Source organism: Eleginops maclovinus, chromosome 20 (assembly GCF_036324505.1).
Source record: "Eleginops maclovinus isolate JMC-PN-2008 ecotype Puerto Natales chromosome 20, JC_Emac_rtc_rv5, whole genome shotgun sequence".
NCBI classification, from domain to species: Eukaryota; Metazoa; Chordata; class Actinopteri; order Perciformes; family Eleginopidae; genus Eleginops; species Eleginops maclovinus.
In genome coordinates, this window is record NC_086368.1 from 17639870 (window position 1) to 17665269 (window position 25400).

Sequence of the window (25400 nt, forward strand, 5' to 3'; positions counted from 1 at the left end):
ACTGACACTGAGTTGGGTTTTATTATGTCCTCCTTTTGTTCTGTGATCGCTCTGATCTCTGTAGATTGGTTACATGCTGCAATATACTTCACCTAAAAATCCCTGCTGTGCGATAGAATAAGAGACTGTACATACTAGTATATTCAACGGTATGTAGTAGTGCTGTGCTGTTTCTGAACCCAGATGGTGCCTCCCACAAGTTTCCATGACATTCAGATCAGAGCTAAGCATCCAATTTCCTGAGAAAAAGCCTGACCCTGATGGATCTTGTAATATCTAATGCCTTCTAACCATCTGGGTGAAAACAACATTAACATACATATACTTTTTTACAAAATAAAGTTATCTGAAGACATTTTTCATTAAGACCACTCCTTGACTGCACTCTTATGCATGTACAGTATATTATATCATGCTGAAATGTCTTTAGAATATTGTTAATTTGACATTGATTTTGCCTCCAGTGTCCAACCATTTGTTTGGTCTCCGTCCGTTTTCCATTAGCAAAAGACAGTATCATCCTGAAAGGTCACATTAAGCCTTTTCTGAACGACTCTACACAGATGACCTTATTAAAGGAAGTGTAGAAGGGGATACATATAAGGCCAACTGTTAGAAATGAGTTTCCCCTAACTTCATTAAGCCAACATTGCCTCTAGGGGACGCTAGAAGTTATTTCCGCCTATAAATGTAGACCTTAGAACGTTCTGCTAAGTGGTTTCTCGGTAAACTAGTGGACACTTGTAAAACACATTGCAGATATGTCATTCAATAATCAGTATGTTTATATTGATCTAGTCTTAATCGTTTCATTTGTATTTATTTATAATATGTTCTCATGCTGCTAATGTCTTGATCAGCTAAAGACAATTTTCCACAAAACAAGTTATGTATCATTATACTGTCTTCATTATTATTTTCCTTTGTACATATCCCGAACGTGGTGGACTCAGATCCGTCCCATAGCATAACCATTTCAGCATTTTTCTCCAAATAGAGACACAAACCTTGGTTGAGTTTCCTCTGCAACTATGCAATTCAAGTCAATTAGTGAATTCATGTATTTGTCTACCAGAGGCAGAGGATGACCTCCTCACCTCTTCATTAAGTGCCCAGCTTTTGTTCTCTCATAAGTGAGTAGGTAGCTCTACACATTCCACACTCTTAACTGGTGCCAAATCCTTGTCTGCTCCGTGCTGGGAGCTACTGGATCTGATATAACAAGCATATAGAGGGAATGAGAAGAACGGAAAATAAACTACTCCATCACTGTGTTCATGTAGCCTGCTAAGGTGCGTGAGTGATCGGGACAGAGAAAGAAAAAGGGTTTGTTGTAACTTGTAGCCTATCTCACATTTTATTTTACCTCTGTTTTATGCTCATGCAAATCAATAAACACTCAAAAACCTTTCCTTACTTAGGATATTTGATTTACGCACTATATTTTTTGCGGAGTTGTGTTATATGTAAGACTTCAGTGCTATTTACGCGTAATTCGTCATGCCAAAAACTAACCAGTCTCTGATAATCGTCGTATCCCCCTTGCGGTTGTGTGTGAGCGGATACTAGGAAAACAAGCGCTGGAAAAACTACATGGAACAGCGCAGCTGTAGGGGGGTTTTCAAAGGAGGCGGACCTAAAGCGACCCCCACAGTTGAGCTTCCGAGGGTTTTACAATGCGGACCATTTCTTAAAGCGCATTTTGTAGGCGCTGACTTATTAAAGAGCGACGGTCGAAACGTGTGTAAAAATATACTACTAATATAGCTATTACTCTTGCTTATAAAAACAGAAAACACTCAAGGAGAAAGAGATTGAGGCCATCACATTTATTCCCACACTTCACTGGAATTAAATTGAAGGCTTCGTGACAAGAACCTTCGGTAAGACTGAACAAATATGAATTAATTTTCACTTCTAGATATATTGCCGCTGTGTTTTACATGATGTTTGTATTGAACAGTTTTTAATGAAAGGTTAAGCCTGGTAAAGTATTATTTTCAAGACATTGGTTACAGTATGACTTTTTTTTCCTCCAAACCAGACATTGGCTATGTTATAGCTCCGGAGGGAACACTGGAGATAATATGAATATGTTTATCCTAGGACATATGATCACATGGCACACAAAACTGCGGCATATGGCTCAGTTTCCTATTTGGATCAATATAGAAAGAGTATGTTTAGCCCTCCTGCAGTGAGCACTAAGTCCAGATGTCAGGAACATGTGCCTGAAAGAGTTAGTGACAGACTGTCCATCTGTTGTCTCTGCTTTAGTGTTGCACTTTGAATCTTTTTTTCAGTACATGTCGGTTATGTCTGCATGGTCGCCTTGCAACAGGTTAAATCAACAGCTTTATGAAGGGGATACGGCCAATGTGTGAATCTCAAGCAAATATTACTATTGTTTGGTGAAAATGACTGTAGAAAATATTCGGACTCAGTACACGTGTTTTTGCAAGCATGCAGTTGTCGGTCATGAATAATAAATTGTCGATTAATTCATCACACCCTTTTTTCTTGGTATTGTATGTCATGAAAACCCTTTTCTGCAGCTAACACCATCATAAAGGTGGTGTCCAAGCCACATGGCATCGAGTCAAACTCAACCACTATTTCCTTTTCCTCCTACTACCAAAAACCATATCCGACCAAACAGTCATACATAATTGAACACCGGATAGTCTGCGACAGAACTTGAGTAATATGGTTATCAGTATAGATTTAACAACCGGTAGCCGCCTTTTAAAGAATTTCACCGCCTTTGTTATTGTCAGCTAAATATACCCGTGTGGAGGAAGAGCGCACTGTGTGGGAAGTTAATGCTTCATATTATCACTCTTTGCTGACTGAGCCTAACCCATGTGATACTCTGTTACAATGTGTGCCTGACATGTTGACAGCACTGCTTTAGAATAAATATAACGTTTCCCTTCACGAGTATTTGAGAGACAATTCACTTTTGATTTAAATCTTTTGTGTTTTTTGTTACCGGTGTTCATATAATGAAGGTGTGCCAGTGATTTGAAATACCCTGATGTTTGTTGTTTCTTACTTATATTCAATTCCATATTCATTCAAATTAAAATGTAATATAAATGGCGTATTTATTTTCACAGGTGATATGTTAATCAACATCAAATGTGTCAAATATTTTAAACAGATTGACATTTCACAAGCCTACCATTGCATATTTTCAACTGTGAGAATTCATAAATTTTCATGTATATTAGAAAACTTAAAATATTTAGGTTTTGAACTCTTGTTTTGACAAAAATACTAAATTTGAAGTCATTTTTATGATTGGGATTTTTTTTGGGACTATTTTCTAAACTCCCGAGACATATTATTAACCAGAAGATAATCCTTTAGTCAAAAAACATCATAGGAAATACAATTATTGTTGGTTGGTTGTGTCATTTGGAAAGTTGTGGGTGTGGACATGTTTATATTCCTGTGCAACAACTATTAAGATGGTGTGAAACAAGACATTTAACCTCCAAGTGCTTGAATGCAGGTGATGAGTGGTCATCTAGTGAAAATATGTAACTTACCAAGTAAGAGGCACTTAGGGTTGAGTTAGGAAAAGTTTTTGAAATACTAACTGTATATATACTGAAACCATTTACCCAATTCTTGGATACAGAAAGTATTCTGTCTTTGTATTCAAGGAGGGGTGAGGGGGTATGTTTTTGACTTTGGCCCCAATCTAAACACCAACACCCTATATGGGTTTTCATTTCGGGTTCATCACAGTGGAGAATGAGCAGATAAGCTCGCCTGTGGTCAGTGACCCCAATGTGTGCTATGATCAAAGAGGCTGAGAGTTTGAGGTGGAGCCAGCAGGTGCTTGGCATGTGGAGCCCGATTTTCTATCCATTCGGAAGCCGCCAGCTGTACACTCTTGTCACACTGACGAGAAATGTGAATATCTGCGTTTAAGTCAGACATAGTGTCAGTGTCAGATACTCCAGAGGTTATTATTATCTTTGTCATGGGGCTCGTAATCTGTGGGGCTGAACTTGACTACATCATATGCTGTTGTCTATTTATATGAAAGTCATTGGAGAGTCCTTTGTCGATGTTATCATTTGAATGGATAAGTTGCATATATTTATTCAATTAATGAGGTTATTAATGGTCCATGCAGGCCCTTTGATCTCACAGATTGTCTTTTTATAAATCTAGACTTGTTTCCATCATTGTATTGGAAGACCAATCTGTAATTTGTGTATCTGGGTTGTCTTGTTGCTGCCAGTCTGTTCAGAGGGTGTCTTGCATGTTTTGTAGTGTTCTGTAGCTTAATGAGTAGAAATGGCACTAATGCTCCCATGAGTGTGTCCCCTAATGAAGAGTCAGTGCCAAATACAAGCTGCCTTAAAAAAAACGCCACCATCGCTTTGATTGAAAACAAAAGCATTTAACCCCTTGACGTTGCGAAACCCTGGATCAATTCAATATACATAAAAACACATTACTCACCTGTCACATTTTCAGCTGCAATATTTGATTAGCATTTATTTGGAGTTGTGTTTATGTCCACCTTGCAAATATAAGCTCATATTCACTTTCCTTGTACCTTATTTGGCTTTTGCGCAGATAGCATACACTGTTTATCAGGGCTTCCCTGAAAACAGCGTCTGTCTGATGTCAAAAACAATTCTAGAGCAGTAGGATAAACCAAAACAGTGGCAGCTGTTTCCAAACACAAAACGCGGTAAATTCACATAAAGTGAAATTATTATCAACACTGTAGTCTGAACACAACTGTAATGAGTTGGCAGTATTCTGACTTTGGCTTGGTGTACAGCTACTGCCTATTAGACGATGCAAACTGGTTCTAAAGTCACACTTGACCACGTCTCCCATGTGATGTGTTTATTTTTGTAAATCCATAGTCCAAAAGAGGATAGCTGGCAACATGTTGACAAAAACATTTCAGTCTAGAAGTGGTTTTAAATGTAAAATTTGTTATCCTACATTTAGTGGCTTTACACATCAAAATAGGTATAGTTTATAACGTCTGCAGTTTAAATCTATAAATACATTGGGCTGAATATCTACCTGGAGTATAATTACCCTGAACCTACTGCCACCAGCCATGGGTTGCCAAGCTATTTCTTAGAAAAGCTCCCTCAGCTTGTCATCATGTATGCATAATTGATAGAAATGTTCAGGTTCCTTATGGTAACTTAGAAGGGGTGAATTTCTTGTGAATAATACTGATTCAAACACAGCTTGAACACCTTTCTTTTCCTTTTATTTCAAAAGGAACAAGATGATATTTGTGCAGTTGCTGTTGTTACACTACAACACATTTGTATGCACACTGAAATGCATGTTGCCCAGTTGAATACATTTGTTTAAACTTTCTTTGGTATTCCCATCATTCCCATCAGCAATAACATATCACCCTTCATCTTCATCTTGGGATCTACTGACACCAGCACATCCTGTCATTATGAACTACAGCTAATTCCTCTTTACTTTATTGTGTGCAGCGAATGGACAACATACAATAGGAAAGCTGTGCAGTTAAATTACCATAAAAAGTACCTTCCATGGTTCAGAGCGGTCACTAAATTAGATTGCACTGTTTTCCTGTTTGTGTTATGTCCACCTCCTGTATTCCAACCAGGATGTATCAGTCCTCACCTTCATACATGCATCAGTAATGCTCGTAGTTTCCTGATTTTGAACTAATGACCCAGTGGATCTCGACCAACATACACTTGATGAGGTCATGCAGCAAAGAGTTCTCGACCCGTCACAGCTGCTAAATTAGATTCTGAGTAATTCCATTAAAAATGGTTCTGTTATTTGCTTCTTTAAATGCACATTTAGTGATCTACCTGCCACTGTGCATGTTATCTGCATTCACATAACATTATCAGGCTTGTTGATGCTGCTCTGCAAATCATCATTTAGATGACAGCTTATTTTGATATTCTCTTTTATGGAAAGACACATTATGTTTCCCCCTTGTAAAACAGCATATTGTACATATCTCAGATCCTTGTTGACACTATAGTTCCTTTTGATGTTCCCTTAACAAATCAGTGTGTAAAAAGGAGTGATGAAGACTTAAGTGGGCAGATATTATATTTTATAAAACATTCACATTCACTTTTATTGAGATGGTACTTATTAAAGAATCCTGTGACATACGACCTCTCCAGTGAAACTTACATGTTTTACTGGACCGGTATATGCCAAGTATGATGGAGGATATATTACGTTTGGTTTCTGGTAAATGCTGCTGTCCAAAAGTCAGGAGCCTCTTTCTTCCCTGAAAAGCATCAGTGACTTGTCAAGAGCTGACTTGTGATGTAGTTTGATTATATGTGTGTGTGTGTGTGTGTGTGTGTGTGTGTGTGTGTGTGTGTGTGTGTGTGTGTGTGTGTGTGTGTGTGTGTGTGTGTGTGTGTGTGTGTGTGTGTGTGTGTGTGTGTGTGTGTGTGTGTGTGTGTGTGTGTGTGTGTGTGTGTGTGTGTGTGTGTGTGTGTGTGTGTGTGTGTGTGTGCGTGTTCTGTCATGCAACACTCCTAAGTAGGAAGCGATGCAGAAAGCTAATGCCTTTGTTTTCATGCATTTAAGATAGATATTTTGTTGTGTATATTATTTAAAAACTTGAATCTTAAGATGGAGAACATAAATGAGCTGAGCCAAGGATAATTTGCTTTTTTATTAAAACATACTCATGCATTTTAAGTCACAGTCACTTATCATGTTTGATACAATCACTGTTGTGATACAATCACAGGCTGCTGCACCCACAGTGTTTCACGGAGAAATACCGCAGGTCCTTCCTTCCTGCAGCGGTCAGACTTTACAACCAGCATGGCCCCAGGTAGACCCCTATACATACAAAAACACCCCCCCAAAAAACGGAGTAGTTGTGCAATATTTAAACATAAATATGCCATTATTAATAACTGTGCAATATTTACCTGGCTGCTACATGTCCTTACTGGATGTGTATTTTTTTAAATTGTGTGCTTTTCTTTTTCTTATCTTAATATTTTTTTAATGCATATTTTCTTTTGTAAAGCTGTCTCTGGCTCTGTTGCTGCTGTAGCAAATTTAAATGTCCCCTCTGTGGGACGAATAAAGGGATTCTGATTCTGATTCTGAGTTTTCTATGGGATGGCTACTGTACCGAGTTGTCAATCAGAATTATGAATCACATATACGGATCATTTAATGTCATTTCCTTCCTAACATTATGTACATATACCATACATTCCCAGGAAGGACATAGCAAACGTATATAAAAGACAAAATAAATCCCTTTGCACAAACTACAGTGACTATCTAGTACTTTGTGAGAAATGGACCATAATTAAAGCCATCAGTTAAACCTACTTTTCCACAGAATAAAACATGTGATCCAGGTGCTGGCAGATTATTGCAGGCATGAGCACGTGTTCCTCTGTCCCCAGCAGGCACGTGGCTTAGATGAGCTGGTGCTGCCAGGCACTGCTGGCTGAACCTCGTGCCCGTTCCTGATACTCCACCACATGGGCATCTCCCCATCTACATGTGCTTGCCCACTTCTCCCCACTTTTCCATCCCAACCCTGATTAATTTCCATCCATACCAGAAGAGGTAGAAAATCAATGTGTTTTTTTAAGTTCAATTGTTTTTATATACACATTATCTCATATTAAATTAAGCAGACGGAAAATCTGAATTTTTTTCAAACGTTTCTAATTTAACCTGAGTCCAATGACTTAGATCAGACATTTTGCTCCGCATGACTTTGTTGCATAAAACAACTTAGTAGGGGCTTCAGTGGAGCGTGAATGTTTAAGGTGATCCGCCTAGTGCTCAATAGAAGAGGATATATTGCACTATGCATATTTTTCTTATATGGAGTATCATACTACTTCAATTCTTAATTTGAAACATCAATATTTGTCCAGTTGCATCAAGCCTCTCCTTGGTTTTCTTGTTGATGTAATCATGAATACATTTTACAACCAGATTATCCTCGAGATGACCCATACAGCTCGGCAGATCTGCAAACAGTATTCCTAGTTTTAGTATAGCCAGCAGCACAACAATCACTTTGTTAAAAACATCTGTCAAGTCTTTAACAAGCTGTCTTGTTTTAGGTTTAGAGATACACACATGACTAAACCATTTGCTAGCAAGAATTACACAGCACAAATAGTACCAATGCTGTACTTTTTTTAAATATCTAATCTTTACGCAGTTACCTGATCTCAGGATTGGTCTATACAGATGTTGCTTCAGAATTTCTGTCTTTTGTTTTACTGTGACTGCCTGTGGTTGCACCTTGACTTTAACTGAGAAATGCAACAGATTGATGTGGTCTCAAAGGTCTTTATCACACTTCTTAAAAACCCAGCAAATGGCTGGAAATGCTTTATTTTATGGGTGGGTGATTTCCCTAATTGTTTCCATTGGAAAACATTCCCTGACTTATGCTAGCAATTACTTGGATTGACTTAATTGGAAGTACTAGTTAAGCATTGTCTCCCTTTTTCCATATAATGGGCACCAAATTAGATATCTCTTCTAGAAAGCTTTGTATATGATCATTTTCTAATTGTGTTATGTGCTATACTGTGTAATTATTGTTTCCTTGGATACACCAATGATTTTATCTCAGCTCACAGCATTTATATTGAAATAAAAGAAGCATATTCTTTCATCAGAGACTCCTGAACCTTCTTCTGTTTGTAGTGTAAATGTTAGTGGCTAAACGCTCATACTGTTTTTGTTGTTCATACACAAAAAAGCATTTTGAATACCTGGACGCCACAATTAGCTTGTGTATCACTGAGGATGCAAGACATTATAAGTGTGATGAACTTCATTTTAAAAATGAAGTTACCCATCGCTTTCTTTCCCTCACAGTCCCTCGGGAAATTATGATTACCTAAGTTTGACATTGCAACAGAAAGTATTGACATGTCAGACTTTTAAGGCTGCATTACAGGATATGTTAACCTTGGGCAGATAAAATGACTCACTAGATAAGGTAATGGAGGTTTAAGTAAGATGGTTCTCCAAGTTTTGTTCCTTCTAAGATAGTTTTTTGTTGCAGGAAATTATTTGTTGATTCAGAGGCTTCCGTGTGTAATTATTGTGTTTAGTGTTGTTTATTGTGACTTTGTTTTATTGCTCTCAGCATTATTTTTACAGCTGCAGTGACAGCAAATCAATTGCCCTCTTTAATTGTACTGTGGGAATAGCAGTATTAGTGATCTTCTGGCTGAGAGGACACTGTGAACACAATTGAGCTGCTGTACATTTGTCACAGAGGAAGCAGCAAACAACAACCTATTGTCTCTCAGAATTCCCATTGCAAAGAAGTGAAGAGGATTCATTTATGTTGCTGGAGTCATGGGAGGCAATGATAAATTAGTTATTAATTATTAATACAGCTGCAACTCTACTTTCATTATTTATTAGTCTGACCTTTTTAATAATTGTTTTGTTTGAAAAGAAATCCAATTATATTTAGTTAAATAAGATATAAAACCTAGAAAAGCAAGAATTATCCACAGAGTTTTCCACAGAGACCCTATTTTAACAGCTTGCCTGTGATTAATCTATCTACAAATTACCTCCTTCTCCTCAAACTGAGGTCACAGAAAACCCCAAGATCATACATCAAAATAAACTGTAGAAATGTATAATTATAGTATCATGGTAATAACTGTTTTGAAAACCACTCTGTCATTTGAAGCCTGTTGTTGTGAGTGATTAAGAATTATGTTTGATCACATTGTGCTCAAATTCGTCATAAAGACCACCACCGTGTGGGATGTGAACACTAGCACTTCAAATCTGTAGGCTTGTGACATTAACTGCATGAAGGACAAGAGCGAACAAAAGTCCAAAAAACTCAAACAGACCTTGACCTTTGACCGTGCGGTCTGGACTTGTTTGCCTTGTTCAGTACTGAAGTTCTGCAGGCACAAGAAACTTGCCATACCTTCTCGCTTTTTATCTCAGCCGGTGATCATTTACAGCAAAGTGCCATTCATGTCGGGGTATATATTGCAGAAGTTTTGCTGAACAAATTGAATCAGTGGAAAAATGAGGTCAGGTCTTGGGTGCTGGAAGTCACTGTGTCAACAGCAGAACTGAGTCATTGCTACACAGATGTTGTACAGACAAATATTGCATATAAGGATCCATGACGCCTTTCATTGATCTCACAAATGTCAGTACATTATCACAGGAACAGCAGTTTTAGCTTATAGGCAATGACGCAGCTTCTTTTTAAAGTAAATATGTATTGTAAATAATTACAATTAAGCAAAATTTAAATTAGGCAACACTAAATACAACTGCAATGTATAAAGCAGAACACCTGAGTTCGTATTTGATCATACATTGTTCATCAAATTATTTTTAGTAGACCTAGAAACATGTTTTCTTAAAAAAAGATATATATTACAGCTTTTAACTAACCCAGTCCCATCCACCTAACCCTTACCAAAAGAGGAGCAGAAATAAAACAAAAAACTATATTATATCTAAATATTGTATCTAAAAATAACCCCCAAAAAATTCTTGCACTATTTTATTTATATTCTGTTATTTCTTTCACTATTTGTATTGGTTTTAATTGTTTTATGTCCTATATATTATGTTGCATTGTTGCTGGAGCCTGGGACTTTTGTCATTTGCCATATTGAAACTTTAGCTACTGTGCATATGACAATAAAGCCTTTGAATCTTGAAACATGTACTTCATGTCTTATTTCCTTCTTCCCCAGATATCAGAAGTTATTGAGCAACCAACTTCATCATAAACATACAAGCCAAAACATCATAAATTAATAACTTGGATGATGGAACCCGCTCAGTCAGAGATGAACATTTTATCCAACGGGAAAAGTCATGACCTTGGAGGGGACATGGTTGTGCCAATGAAGATGATGCAAGAAGAGGATGTGTAAGTAGTCTTCCTCTGTTTCAAACACAGATGAAAGGCTGGCGGTTAGTTGCTTACACACTGTTAATAGCATTTTAACACAGCATGTGGCACCCTTTTTGTTATTTTACCCGTGTGAAAACTACATCCTGGATTATTTTTACCGCAAACTAACTGAAAAGGAAACTGTTTGTACTTTGTCCCTGGGATAAAAGTTTCTTAATAATAATAACCCGGAAAGCTGATCTGGAGAGTGACATACAGTATGACTTACTTTCTGCTCCTGCCCTTTGTGAAATGCATGTTAACCTTGTTTTTTTGCTTGCCTCGTCGGTCGGATCCTTTAAAAGAAATGGCACTCAAACAGTCAGGTATGTATGTGGAGATTTGTGTGAATGGGTTTTTCAACTGCATTTTGTTCCCATGCTTATGATAATGCAAAAAAAACCCAAGTATTTCTTCAGCAGATGTGTGCAGTTTTCAGAGATACAGTAGATAGAGAAACCAATAACCAAAAGTGATATATTTGTGTCCCAGATTTGATGATCCTGATGGAGCGCTGGAGAATGAGGAGTTTTTGCCAAGTGGAGATGGAAAAAAACATATACAGTTCACAGATGTAAGTGAAGTTTACAGACATGAAACAACAGAAAGACTTCACATCAGGTTTTTTTATTTTATTGAATGCTCTTGTTTTTTTCACCCCTCAGTTTGAAGGAAAGACCTCTTTTGGCATGTCTGTCTTCAACCTGGGTAATGCTATTATGGGCAGTGGAATCTTGGGATTGGCATATGCCATGGCAAACACTGGCATACTTCTTTTCTTGTAAGTAAATAAATGTCCATTAATTGGTGGTGGTTTTCAAAATATGAATTAGAAACCACCCACTTCAAACTTCCAAACACAGGCTAATTTACTTCTGTTGCTGGTTGCAGTTCTGAATTGTTTTAAGTTTCCTAACTTTTCAATTTGTTTCTATGGGCCTGTACCAAAAGTTATACTACTCCACTGGAGTGTGGAGAATGTTGAATGTTTTAAGTCCTTTGAAAATACGATATTTGCCAACAGCATTATAGAGACCTGAGACTCTCTAACTCTCTCTTAGGGATTACAGTTAAGGTGTGGGTGGATAGGGTGGTATGAATAAGAAGAGGAGTGGTGCTGGTTACTTACAGGAGTGATTAAGTGTCTGTCATGACATCTTCTAACATATCATGTATCATGATATGCCCTCCTCTACTTATACCCTTTTTCTCAGGCTTCATACACACCCCAGAAAAGGCTACAGCCGAGAATAACCGGACGTCCAGGCGTCCATGTGTAAGGCATCTGGATTTCTCGTTTTTAGAATGCTGCTGTCAGAGCATGACCTGGGATGTCTTGGTCATGTAGTCTGTGTGTGTGTAGCTGCAGAGAGCAAGTAGGAATAGTATTAATACTAGGATGCTGCAGGTAATTTCAGGTAATGGAATCCTGTAGGTATTTGGGTCAGCAGTATTCCAATTAAATAAGCACAGGGACTTTTATGTAACTGAATCATTGTTATGTATCATATGGTTCGAGAAATATTACTGTTGCTCTTTGTTGGTGTATAGATTCCTTACACATACAATTGGCTGTGTAGCAAAGCCACCCAATGTTACCCATAAGCTCATTACAACAGGTCACAATAAACCTCCAAATCATTTACAAACATCTAACATTCTATGGGATTACAGGCATGTGGTTGTTTTAGAGGAACAGGCCATGAAAAGCATAAAAAAAGCTTGATTCGTGAACGCAAACAAAAAAGCTTTTCACGGCACATGAGCAAGATTATTCATTATTATTTTAAGTTAGACACTCTTGTTGCCAAATGTTTGACACGTGTTTTTCAGAGCACATGTATTACAAGTTTTTGCAATATTTGCCCCTATAGTCAATTATGTGTTTGATGGTGTTGTGTGTTTAAATGCCTCTTTTTCACAGATGTATGCTCTAGAGTTTTGGTACTCTTTTGACTACCCACTTTATTCGTAAAAGAACCCTTGATCCATCGTCCGATATTCAAATAGACATTTTCATTCCTCGTCAGCATATTTCCAATGAGACACAGAAATAGAGCAGTCTTGAAGGCGCCAGTATCCAGAGGAGAATATTTTACCCAACACATCACATTACATGGTATACTTCCAAAAGCAGACCTATAAAACAAATGCCGGGGTTTGTGAGTTTAGTAGAACTTGAGTTGCTTCTGACTTCAGAAGGGTTGGACAGGTGACACTGCCGCTGCTGTGCTTGTAATGACAGTGAAATATGAGGGCTTGACCTTCATCCCTCTGCCTATACAGACAATAGCCAGTGAAATATTTTCACTACAGTTGTGACTACAAGACAATACAAACACTGTACAGAAATACTGGGAAAGGTCTGAAAAAGCAGATGGATTTGGGAGTAACCTCTGAACCAAGCTGGCCTGTGATCCCTTTGCTGACTTGACTCTTTAGGAGGAACACTGCATATCTTTGTCAAAATAGGGTTGTGGGAAATATCATTTTTCTTTGTTAGGACTATTGATTTCTATCAATGGAAAGCATTTATACTCTATTATAAAAATATGTAATATTTCCAGAATGCATTGTCTTTTTCATGCTTAATATTTTGCTTCAACTATTATCAATGGCCAGACAGTGTGGAAAAATAGCCCCCACCACATTTCAACTTCCCATGAGATCAGGGCGAGAAGTAAAATATACGTATATGACTCTCGTTTCTGTGCTGTGCCACAGGTTCCTTCTGACTGCAGTAGCAGCTTTGTCATCTTACTCCATTCATCTGCTGCTCAAATCCTCAGGCATTGTGGGTAAGCCTTGGGTGTTGTCTCTGCTTTCAGTTTACATATTATTGGGTTGAGTTATGTTATCAGAAATATGTTCATACTTCAATGTCTGACATTTATCCAACTTTATGGAATCTTGAATAAACCAAAGTGACAGAGATCAGATTACTGGTGAGGACCATTAGTAACTAACATTAGTAACTAAGCTTGACTTCATTTAAAAAACTCAAGAAATGATTCAAAACTTAAAGGAATAGTAGTCGGATTACCTTGTATACTATTGCAGTCAATTTGCTTATTTCAATTAAACAATCAAATACAATTATTACAATTCTCTCCGAAGGTTTGGCTTTAGAAATATTTGGTTCCCAGTTTGCTGAGCTCCTCTAATGGATTAGACTGCTTATAAAAAGGCTAATAAAAATATAAGTAAATTATATGATCTGGTGTCCATGATTTCTTGTGTAAAAAATATTGAAACTGTGAAAATTACAAAGGGTCTTCCTCCATTGTTATTGAAGTATTTTATTGTGTTGCTCTGAGGGACTTCTCAACTCACATAACTGAGTAAATACTAATGTAATTGTGATCTGTTTACAGGAATTCGAGCTTATGAACTACTTGGATACAGGGCTTTTGGCACCCCTGGAAAAATGGCTGCTGGCATAGCAATCACTCTGCAGAATATTGGAGGTGAATAGCTAATGTTGTTTAGGAATTGATGTGTTCATCACTGATTACATATGTTATTCTTAAACTGAATACACATGGATTAAGGCTGATTATCACTGACTGGTGTTCTGATTGGATGACTGATGCCAGTAACTAACTTACCAAGGTCATAAGAGAAAACTAGTCTATCAAAAATAATAATACTATCACATTCCAAAACAGAATATTTTCACAATGGAGATGCTAGGTTATGTATGGTAAATGTACTTTAAAATGACTGATATGATTAACCAATAAGAAAAAATGGTAAATCATTCTTTGTTAAAAGATGAATTGAAAATCTATTCATCTCTAAAATCTTGTTAATGTATTAAAAATATACTGGGTTGAATTTGATGATAAGATACCACTACTCTTCCAAATTGTAGAAGATAACGTCCACCATGTTGCTTAATCACACATACATGACCTTGGTTTCCTCAGTAGTAGCTCCCACTCTCAGTTGCACACAAATAATGTGACGTGGCTTTGCTGCTGTCTATTTGTTCAGGAAGCACACAGGCATGCTAGGTCAAATGTTCACCTTTTCTCTGTCTTTTCTGTTACAGCTATGTCCAGCTACCTGTACATTGTGAAATCTGAGTTACCGCTGGTAATCCAAGCTTTCCTGAAGGCAGATCCCAGCTCTGAGTGAGTATGATCACTTTAGTGCTGCTAGTGAAAGGCGTGTAACCCCTGCCAGCTGTCCAGACAGTGTGTGCCAGTTCAAGGGGCCTGGCACAGACTGTGGGCAGGGAATTTATCCAGTTTGCACCATTCATTGATTCAGTCAGCTTGGGGGTGAGAGGAGAATGGCTCCCTGTAATTGGCTAACATGCAGGGGGCCCATGCCTGGGTACTATCTGTCAGTTATGTCTACACACAACTTAAACCCTGAGTGCTGTCTCCTTGTGAAGGCAAGCAGTGTTTACGTCAGAGCCATGCCACAGACACAGACACTTTGAATAAGGCCCGGAAAACTGAAGTGGATTCCAGCTGACTGTTCAAATCTAAAAACAAACCATGTTCTCAAAAGCGATGGCAGCTACGTTAGCAGTCCCTTTTTAACATCTCAGGCCTAAAAGATTAAAAAAGAATCTTCAGAAATATCCGACAGCAACCCATCTCACATGTGTTTAACGTGTTGCAGCTAAACATATAGGGCTCAAATCCTATAGAAATGAAGTACTATGAATTTAATGTCCATATGTCACACACACAGACACACACTCGCATGGACGCGGATGCACGCGCACACACACACGCACACGCACACGCACACGCACACGCACACACACACACACGCACACACACACACACACACACACACACACACACACACACACACACACACACACACACACACTCACAAATGACAGCAGCAGGTGGTGTAACATGGTTGCCAAATACCGAGGCTGAGCATAAGGACAGGTCAGATGAGGGCCAGCACTCAGCAACCGAGACACACACTGTTCATTTCCACTGGGCACACCTTCAGAACTGTGCCATCAGAAGAACAGGGTGGAATGAGGAGCAGGTCGCAGGAGGCTGGGTTGGCGGTTGCATGGTCACACAAGGAGAAGGTCAGATATTTGGAAGTAGCAGGAATTCACACAGGGCTGTTGTCTTGCTCAGAATACACCCCATAAAGAATCAAAATAATTAAAAAGATACTTCAAACCAAACTAGGCCTTCCTTAACCAATCAGCTTATTTATGACGCAAAAGTATTGCAAACACATGCTCTAAAGCATAACTTGCAATTTGCCTTTGAATACTTGTAATGTGACCTGGACTTGCCCTCAATGACTCAACAGCAGTCTTGACCTTCCCTTTTGCAGCTCTGGGTTCACAGTAGCTACATTTCATCTCACATGCAAAAGCTCATTTAGCCATATGCAGGCCAAATGTTTTCTTTGAAGGGACCCCACGCAAGAACACACATGGGTAAAGAAACCAGAACTTCATTCAACCGTATTGAAACAACAGAAAAAAAACTACCTTACTTATTGGAACACAAACTCAGACACAAAGCCATCACCTAATCACTTAAAAAGATAGAACAGTGTGGCAAATCTCTCCTTACGGTGTATAGATGCCTGTATGCTGTATGTATGGCTGATCTGACTCTTTGTGCCTCATCAGAAGGTTAAGAATAACAGGATTAAGAGCTTAAACAGGGGCAATAGGACACACAGATGGTTCTACATACAGGATTTAGGAGACAATGGTCCATAATGGTTCCTATAAACTTCCTGTTGCTGGGGCTCATCTCAGTTCTACAGCTACTGATGTTTGAGATTTACTTTTACTGCTAACTGCTACCAATTATATCAAGATTAAGTATGTATATATTAACAGGTTGCCCGCCTTAACGACCAAAACAAATCTATTCACATGACTATAAAGAACCACATACCATTTGTTCACAATAAATCATTTCTTTGGGATTGATAAAGAGCTAGTGAAATATCGGAAGTTTTTGCATACAACACAAGGTCACAGCGACAGAATGGCAAAGAATGTCATGGAGTCCCGACTGCAGCACTAATGTCTGGGCTTTTCAAGGCCTATGTTTTATGAAGGGGTATTCACAGGAAGACGTCTGTATGTTGGGAGGAAGTGTGCAAACCCACATATAGCCAACAACGATACAGCAACTTGAGCCCTATATCGGATTAAAGGCGAAGCGGGGCTAAGATTGGAAATGTCATTCCATCCCCACAAACTGTTGCTATGCCTATAAGCAATGCCTTAAAGGTTGAAACTATGTTAGGCTGTTCTTTAGGTTTGGGATAGGGCTGTCACGATATAACATTTTCAATAGATAGTTTTTATGAAGAATATAATTTGGTATAAAAAATATGATAATAATCCTGTAATCAGTGATCAAGTTATTATACTTATTTGTGTGTGGGCACAACATTATTTGAATATGTGCTGGATTATTTTAAAAATATTATCTTCCGTGTATTATTAACATGCAATAAATACTACATTTTTGTTACATTGGTACAGCGCACAGGTCCTGCGTAAAGTGGGCGTCCCATTTACTGAGGCTGTGCTGTGTTGTTTTTTGCTCAGCTGTATCTTTATTTTCTGCAACCATGAAAGGTCAAATAAAATCATCAATTACATAACAGTGTACTCAAGGACTTCTGTTGAGAGCAACATAGGCAGACATATTTTCCATGATATCGGGGCCAACAATGTTCCCAGCAGGTTGCTGTGGGTCTGGCAAACGCAACGCTTCAACCATTTATCCCATGACAGCAAATTGTTGCTCTCAGACCATGTGATTTTAGAATAAGACCAACCACTACACGTGTAAACATATTTCTTACTGTCTAACTTCTTTCCAAAATATTTTTTTCTGTTAGCTGCATCTCTTTGCCAACGTTTGAAATATTGAACTCATCAAAGTAAACAATATTTCTCTCCAAACAGTCTGTGGTACTTGAATGGAAACTACCTGGTCATCATGGTCTCTGCCAGTATCATCTTGCCCCTGGCTCTGATGAAACAGCTTGGTGAGTAACAAGCACAGATTCATTAAGACATTAGTATTTACCACAAACATTTCAACCACTATACCGTAGTGCAGGGGAAAAAAATAAACACAAAAAGATACTCATTTAAAAAATAAAACTACTTATGGTAAGTCATCATGATCAGACAGTAGGTCAAAATGATGAGATGCAAAGACAACCAGGCTCATTAATTTTGACTAACCTTTTTTTACTAATATTTTTGTTTTTGCCTTGGAAATGGGCTTTGAGTTTTTTGTTACTGAGTTGTAGTGTCTGCCTCTTAAGGTTAACAGACTATTAGTAAAGTATGTCCTTGAACTTGTCTGCCTCTCTCTCTGTATTCAGGCTGTCCTGTCAACAAGTTTAGATCTTACACTTTACTAAATTAATTTGAAGTATTTTAGCTCTTTTCAAAGCATTTAACTCCAGTACCTCTTGTACATTTTCAAAATGTATATTTTTTTTTTTACAAGACATGGGTATCTTTAAGACTTGTTTATTAGGATTATGTTTCCTTTTGACTTCAAGCCAACTTATATAATGACATTTTGATGGAGCTTTGTTAGTCAAGCAATTAGTGTGTGTCCCTGCTCCCCTGCTGGCAGTGGAAACAGCAGGGGCCCAATTAGACATCATTTTCCCTGAGTTGATCCCATCCTCTACCTGAGTTACTCATTAATACATGAAACAAACATGCTCTTTTTGGTCTCATAGTGATGTGAGGTGATTGAGGATGGGGGCATTTTTTCTGTAGAAGCCTCATTTATAGAACAGTGGGAAACCTTGAGACTGTAAGCTTTGTGAAGTTCATGTGAACTAAAACAGCTGACAGTAAAACCCATGAAGGCCAAATGAATCAGGAGCTGTGACATTAATGTCCCTTTTATCTTTATGTGCAGGTTACCTCGGCTATACCAGTGGATTTTCCCTCAGCTGTATGGTGTTTTTTCTCTCTGCGGTAAGCCGGTCCAGCACACATTGTAGCACCTCATCACAGTGACGCTTCACAAGGAGGCATATTTGTTCTGGCATGTCATCTTGGCACACATGTTCCTCACTTTCCCACCCTCATCTCTTTCCCACCCTCTTCTCTATTTTAAGTGGTATGTGGCTATGTTTGATAAGGCGAATAAACAAGCCGCTTAATATGCATCATAGCGTGACAGTAAATAGTGGAGTTCTTAGAGGCTAAATCACACTTATTTGGTGTTTTTTCCCACTTTCTGTTGCTGTTGAGAGCCATTGTTTACTGACCCTGACATATCGTCTCCTGCGCACACCTTATCTTTGATTCTCCCTTTTTTCCTTCTTTCTCATCGCTCTGCAGGTTATCTATAAGAAGTTTCAGATTCCCTGCCCATTTGAAGAGTTCTCAGCCAACAGTACAGCTATGCACCCCAGCCTGAATGTTTCAAGTCATGGCCACGAGTACAGCAATGGTCTGGTTGACGAGGACGACTGCTATCCACGCTTGTTCAAAATCAACTCACAGGTAGGAGGCTGAGGTGCAGACAGTCTGCTTATCAGGATTGTTTTTGAACATTGAGTCCACAAATGTCCATGTCTGCAGAGTTTCCACAGTTATTTTGGTAGGCTTGGTTGCTCTGCTAATAAGGTGTTAATGTGTTCTTCACAGACAGCATACACGATCCCCATCCTGGCTTTCGCCTTTGTTTGCCACCCTGAGGTCCTCCCCATCTACACCGAGCTCCGCAAGTGAGTCACCCTTCTGTAACCTGTAAATATTTTAACATGCCATTGCATTAACACTTTCAACTTTGTGATTTCAGTCCAACGCAGAAGAAGATGCAGAAGGTGTCCAACATCTCAATCTTAGTCATGTACACCATGTATTTTCTGGCAGCTCTCTTTGGTTACCTGACATTTTTGGGTGAGCGACAGTTGTCTTTTTTTTGAACATTTATTTAGATTTCATTGGTAAAATTAACATTTTATGTACCTATCACATAGTCAATGTATTGGTAGATACAGTATATCGTACTGTCAAAAGATACACAGTAAAGAAAAAGGAAAGCTGAATTGGTTTATATAGAGAGAGGTTTTTTGTGAAAAGTGACTTTCTGATCAAATTTACACATGATCAAAAATCTTTAGCACCAGATTCAAGCCTTGTGGTGAGCACATTGTAACATGGATGGTATGCCATGGTAAATAAAAAAAACATTTTCTTTTATATCTGTGCTTACAAATATATAACAAATCACATTTAGCGATAAACTAATTACAACTAATTTCCCTGGGAGGGTACACTAAAGCATCAACAGACACTGAATACAATACAGATATAATCAACACCATTTCATCGAATATGTCTACTACCAACACAATAATCCAATACAACTTTAAAATTAAACATGTTTGCTCCAGTCTGGTCACTCCTTTAATTTTGTCTGAATCAGGGATCCACATGGTCTGACATTTGATTAAACATTTGATTCGTATTCTTTTACTTACCCTAATTGCAAAATGTGTATTTTGGCAAACTGCAGTGGCAACAATTATGTACTGAAGAAAGCTTTATCCCTGTACAGCATTTTATTCATAGATCAGTAGCCCCTCCTTGTGGTGACTATGTGCTAAATTATCTCCACATGAGAGAACTTGACTAACAATCTTTTTCCCTTTAGGCAATGTGGAGCCTGAACTGCTGCACACTTACAGCCGGATTGATCCTTATGACACTCTGATCCTGTGTGTGAGAGTGGCCGTCCTCACAGCTGTGACACTGACCGTCCCCATCGTGTTGTTCCCTGTAAGTCTGTTGATGAGTTGTGTGATACTTAATGCATATGGTATTGTAGTTTTTTGTCCTCATTGATTCCTATGCCTGTCTCTCCACAGGTACGTAGAGCCATCCAGCATATGTTGTTCCCCACTAAGTCTTTCAACTGGTTGCGTCACATTGGCATTGCTATAGTTCTGCTTACCCTGATCAACATGCTGGTGATATTTGCTCCCAACATCCTGGGCATCTTCGGCATCATTGGTGAGTACAGATCTGACCATAAGCCTGAAACCGTATACAAAGTAGCATAGTAGTTTTATGGGTAGTAATCAATTAATTCAAAAACTGTACTGCAGAAGGGATTTCTGTGTTATTAGCTCCTCCACTTAATGTTGAGATTCATATATAGGACGATGGTCCAAGAAACAACCTCAGCATTTATTGTGGGGAAAAAATGAAGGAACCTCTCAGGAACAGGAAAGATGAATGTGGAAAAGATTATATACAGATTTAAAAAGGATAAAATAACAGTGTTTTAAATAGAATGTATCCCTCCTATAGGTCTTACTAATCATCCACTAGTCCAATAGGTGATATTCTACATAAAGGATGTGATCATCGGTTACTTAGTCAGTCCCTATTTACAGACTGAGCCCCCTTGCTTGCCATGGCAGTGTTGGTTGTGCTTCAAGTTTTCACGTTCCTGACAAACAAAGTACATAAAAGTAAAATGAAAAACGTGTTTGGTCACAGACGGACTTATGACCTGAGTCAATATTATTGTCACTCTGTGTCTTCATGTTTTACAGGTTAGAGGTCAAAGGATTGCCAAGGGCATCGTCAAAACCCCTGGTTCTGCTTTGATAAACGTGTGCATGCAGATATGCAACATATGGATCTGTTTTGTAAATTGTTAGGATTGTTAGGGCTCACAATTTCAGTTAATATCTGTGTTAATTTCGAGTTAACAGTTTAAACAATATGTTTATTGTCATATTATGACACCACGACAGGCATCTTATCACTCCAATTCCAAAAATAAATGTAAATGTGATGTCGGTCTAAAAAATACTATTTGATCTGTATTGATATCTTGATATTATGATTGAGCCAAAAATGTTTTCAACCTCAGAAATATATATTCTAACCGTTACCACTGTCAGAATGCTTCTGTTGCAAGTTATACACTATACATGACAGTAACACTTACGTTGAAGGTAGACTGTAAATCAGAGAGGTCATTACAAACTGAAAATAATTAGACTGACAGTACATAGGCTATGTTTCTTCTTCATGTGGGTGCAGTGCTGTATGCTTTGTGCTTAACCAGCCCTTTCTTTCTCTTTACAGGTGCCACGTCGGCTCCCTGCCTCATTTTCATCTTCCCTGCTGTCTTTTACATCCGCATCGTTCCCAAAGAAGATGAACCCATGAATTCTGCCCCGAAAATAGTGGTAAGGCCTTGAAATCATTCTCTCTTTATTGATTTGTTAAGCTAATTTGGTGATTATCCTGTGTGATATTGGCTTTTATCCAGGTATGGATTTCTTGATAATCACTGTCTGATGTTCTCCTTTTCTAAACCTTTCAGGCTGTCTGTTTTGCTGCTTTGGGGGTCTCCTTCATGGTGATGAGTCTGAGCTTCATCATCATCGACTGGACCTCAGGGGGCGGCCTTGCTGCTGGAGGCCACTAGATGCTGCCTCGGTGTGTGTGAACTCCAGGCAGGGGGAAAAATAACTGGTCAATGTAAAGGGAGCTCTGTCTGAACACACTAACAGTGTGTTGGTTGGAATCACACTGCTCATGTTAAATGAACTTTTTGACTGTAACTTAACACATATCTGAACAAAATCCTCGCTTAATGATGTTGTATAATTCAATTTAACCTAGTGCAATGGTGATACACATTTTATAAGTAATCAGGTCTATACAGGGTATATTTTTATTACCATCTGTTATTGCGACTTTAATTTCCTCTTTATTTACACACAAACAACTGCAGCTGGTACTGTATAGAAAAAGAAGGCATGAGTGTCTGTCTTCAGAACATGCATGAAAAATAACTCTTCACAGATATAAACTATTCTCATCGAGACGCACAAAAATATAATAGAATCAGACAATCTCATCCTGAACCAGCTGCACTCTGAACTGTTTATCATTATAAAACCAAACAAAAAAGGGCTTTAAGGCTTTAGAGTGCAGGTGACACTTCACACATGATCTGTTGAGTTGTTACGGTGTGCCACACAAAGCTTTTGTTCCAGATAAACTCCCTTCAGAAACCCTGGTGCCTTTTAGTGTTTGGAACAGTACATAAACACGGAGCAAAAACAGGAGTATATATTTATTTAGCTACTATATCTTTGTTTTTTTAATTCGAAATAGACTATATTTAACAACTGTATATGAGAAAGACAATAATCCAAATATATCACAATATAGTTTTTTTGTTTGAGCTTACAGTATATAAATAATGGAAATATTTACGATTGAAGATATTTTAAATGTTTTATAAAATGCAAAGAGCTTGCTCTTAGGATCATATACCTCCTTCATAGAACTTTTAACACACATGCCAAACTTTGACCTTAAATATAAACTCAGTACAGCTACAGACAGTTCATTACCCCCTTAAAATGTTTGTTCCCCCTTTAAAAATCTCATTTAGATTTTAGAGATTCACATATTAAATGATTACATACCATTTTATTTACCTTGTGGTTTTTTAACAATTCTTTGAACTTTCGTGACACATCCAGTGAACATCGAAATTCAAATGAAAGGAATATTTTGGGATATTTCGTTATTGAATTTCTTCGAGAGTAGAAGGGATGGGAAAATGAAAACCACTCTTACATATGTGTGCAACAGATACCCATAATCAGGTGATGGTTTTCTTAGCTTAACAAGGGGGAAAACATCCTGGTTCTGTCCTGGGGTCAAAAGCCTAGCAGCACCTCTAAAGTTCACTGTCAAAGACTTAATATCAGGAAGTCAATTACCTCTAGTGAAACATCCAGTTATGCAGAGCAGGTTTTTGACTAAGGGCAGGAGCATGTGGGCCCCAAAGCAATGTAAACATCGCATAACATATGCAAATGAAAAACTCAACTATCTTGATGAGTCACAAATAAGGGTCATTTAGAGTCATAATTTTTAAAGATAATTAAAGTGAACCCAACCAAGCTAAATGGGTTTCAACAATTCCTGGCCACACAACATGAATTTGTAAAGATGAACCCACTGGTGGGTCTGGAAGATTTTAACAAGCTAATTTGTATTAATTTGAAGATGTGTTATGCTTCTGTGATTCCTTCGTAACTTTGTTGCCTTACTGGTTTTTAGTACATTGATCTGCTTTCACGCTTGTTGACTGTTTAGACTTGCGGTTAATGTTTCGTGTGTTGTCCATCCTGTAGATGGTTTAGTGAACACAGGGATGTTCATTCTGACACTTTCATACATAGATGTTATTGTGATTCTGTACATTTGGCATCTTAAAGTGAAGTGTACTGTGGGGACATCCTGTGATCTAGTTGTTAGATTGTTATATTAGTATTATGAAGCCCTTTTAAAACTTTTACATTAAACAATGTTTTAAACATTAATGTTCTTGTCAGTTCAGACATTGAATTTTAAGTTTGATTTGAGGGACGTGGATGGATAATTTAGGTGAATTTTGCTTCTCACAAAAGCACTACAACTTGCATATAAATTAATGTTTTGCAGATTACAGGAGATTTTGGTTACAAAGAAAGCACAAATGTGTTTGATAACAGCATAAAAGGTTTAAACCTTGAAAAATAAATGTTTTAACAAATATTTGCTGCTCTTACCCCAAAGATCTTATATTTTATCACAGCTCTAAGGCTTCAGAAAAGTCCTGTGTAAGTCATCACTTCTCTCATTTTATTTATGAATATAATATTTGCAGTTTTCTTTTTTACAGATAAATTATTTACCACAGCCGAGGAAATATGAACCCACCAAACCCTGTCCCTTGTTTTTTCACAAGTATTTGCTGTGGTTGTTGTGGGTTAATTGAAGGTTAAGTTTTGTCATGGTTAGTTGGTATTTTCTTCACTTTCAGTGATCTTGCCAAATAACAACTGACTACCTACTGCATTAAAATGCCTTTAACTTTCAAACAGATATCACTGTTTCAATACCAAACACAGTATTTCATATATGCATTCATCATGTACTTAAAAAAACAATGTGGTATTTTATTATAGCTGTTGTTTCAGACACACATTTTTTGGAAATGACACTATGATAAAATGATCATTAGATAAATGAATTTTGGTGAATAAAACGCGGCTTTATATAAATAATGTATATAAATGTAAACTTTTATATCGTGATGCATATTTACAGTAGCTTGTAAAGTGTAAATAGCAGGGACAGTTTTAGTTTGGCAATAAAATAATTGTAGATGTTTTTACATTGTCTCTGTTGTCATCATTTCCCCTTAACTAAAACCATTTTTTATTTTAGAAGCATACATTACAGGGGATTGGGTTAAAGACAGTGACGTATCCGCCGTATGGTTTTTTGGTGTGTTGCTATTTGTTTGTATCCTAGAATTTATGATCCAATACTAAGAGGCTAAGCTGTGCTGACATAAAAACACATTAAACCCAAACTTAACGTTGTCATGACCCCTGACTG

The 25400-nt window shown here is 37.9% G+C and overlaps 1 protein-coding gene across 2 annotated transcripts; it reads left to right on the plus strand.

Annotated features, from left to right (window-relative positions):
- Nucleotides 1-1659: 1659 nt before the first annotated feature.
- On the plus strand, nucleotides 1660-25173 carry LOC134883053 (sodium-coupled neutral amino acid transporter 3-like). Of its 2 annotated transcripts, XM_063911157.1 has the most exons (17): nucleotides 1660-1883; nucleotides 10761-10939; nucleotides 11269-11289; nucleotides 11456-11537; nucleotides 11629-11744; nucleotides 13688-13761; nucleotides 14338-14430; nucleotides 15018-15099; nucleotides 17895-17977; nucleotides 18877-18935; nucleotides 19305-19469; nucleotides 19614-19693; nucleotides 19768-19868; nucleotides 20626-20750; nucleotides 20840-20984; nucleotides 22074-22177; nucleotides 22315-25173. In XM_063911157.1, the coding sequence occupies exons 2-17, from the start codon at nucleotides 10833-10835 to the stop codon at nucleotides 22417-22419; spliced, it is 1542 nt and encodes a 513-aa protein (XP_063767227.1). In that variant the 5' UTR covers nucleotides 1660-1883; nucleotides 10761-10832; the 3' UTR covers nucleotides 22420-25173. The 2 variants fall into 2 exon arrangements, with proteins under 2 accessions (XP_063767227.1, XP_063767228.1); XM_063911158.1 differs by lacking the exon at nucleotides 11269-11289.
- The last annotated feature ends 227 nt before the right edge of the window (nucleotides 25174-25400 follow it).

Coding starts and splice junctions, on each gene's coding strand:
- LOC134883053 (XM_063911157.1), top strand. CDS start 10,833: ATGATGGAACCCGCTCAGTCAGAGATGAACATTTTATCCAACGGGAAA. Junction 11,538..11,628: donor AACATATACAGTTCACAGAT/GTAAGTGAAGTT, acceptor TTCACCCCTCAG/TTTGAAGGAAAGACCTCTTT. Junction 19,869..20,625: donor TGGTTACCTGACATTTTTGG/GTGAGCGACAGT, acceptor TTTTCCCTTTAG/GCAATGTGGAGCCTGAACTG.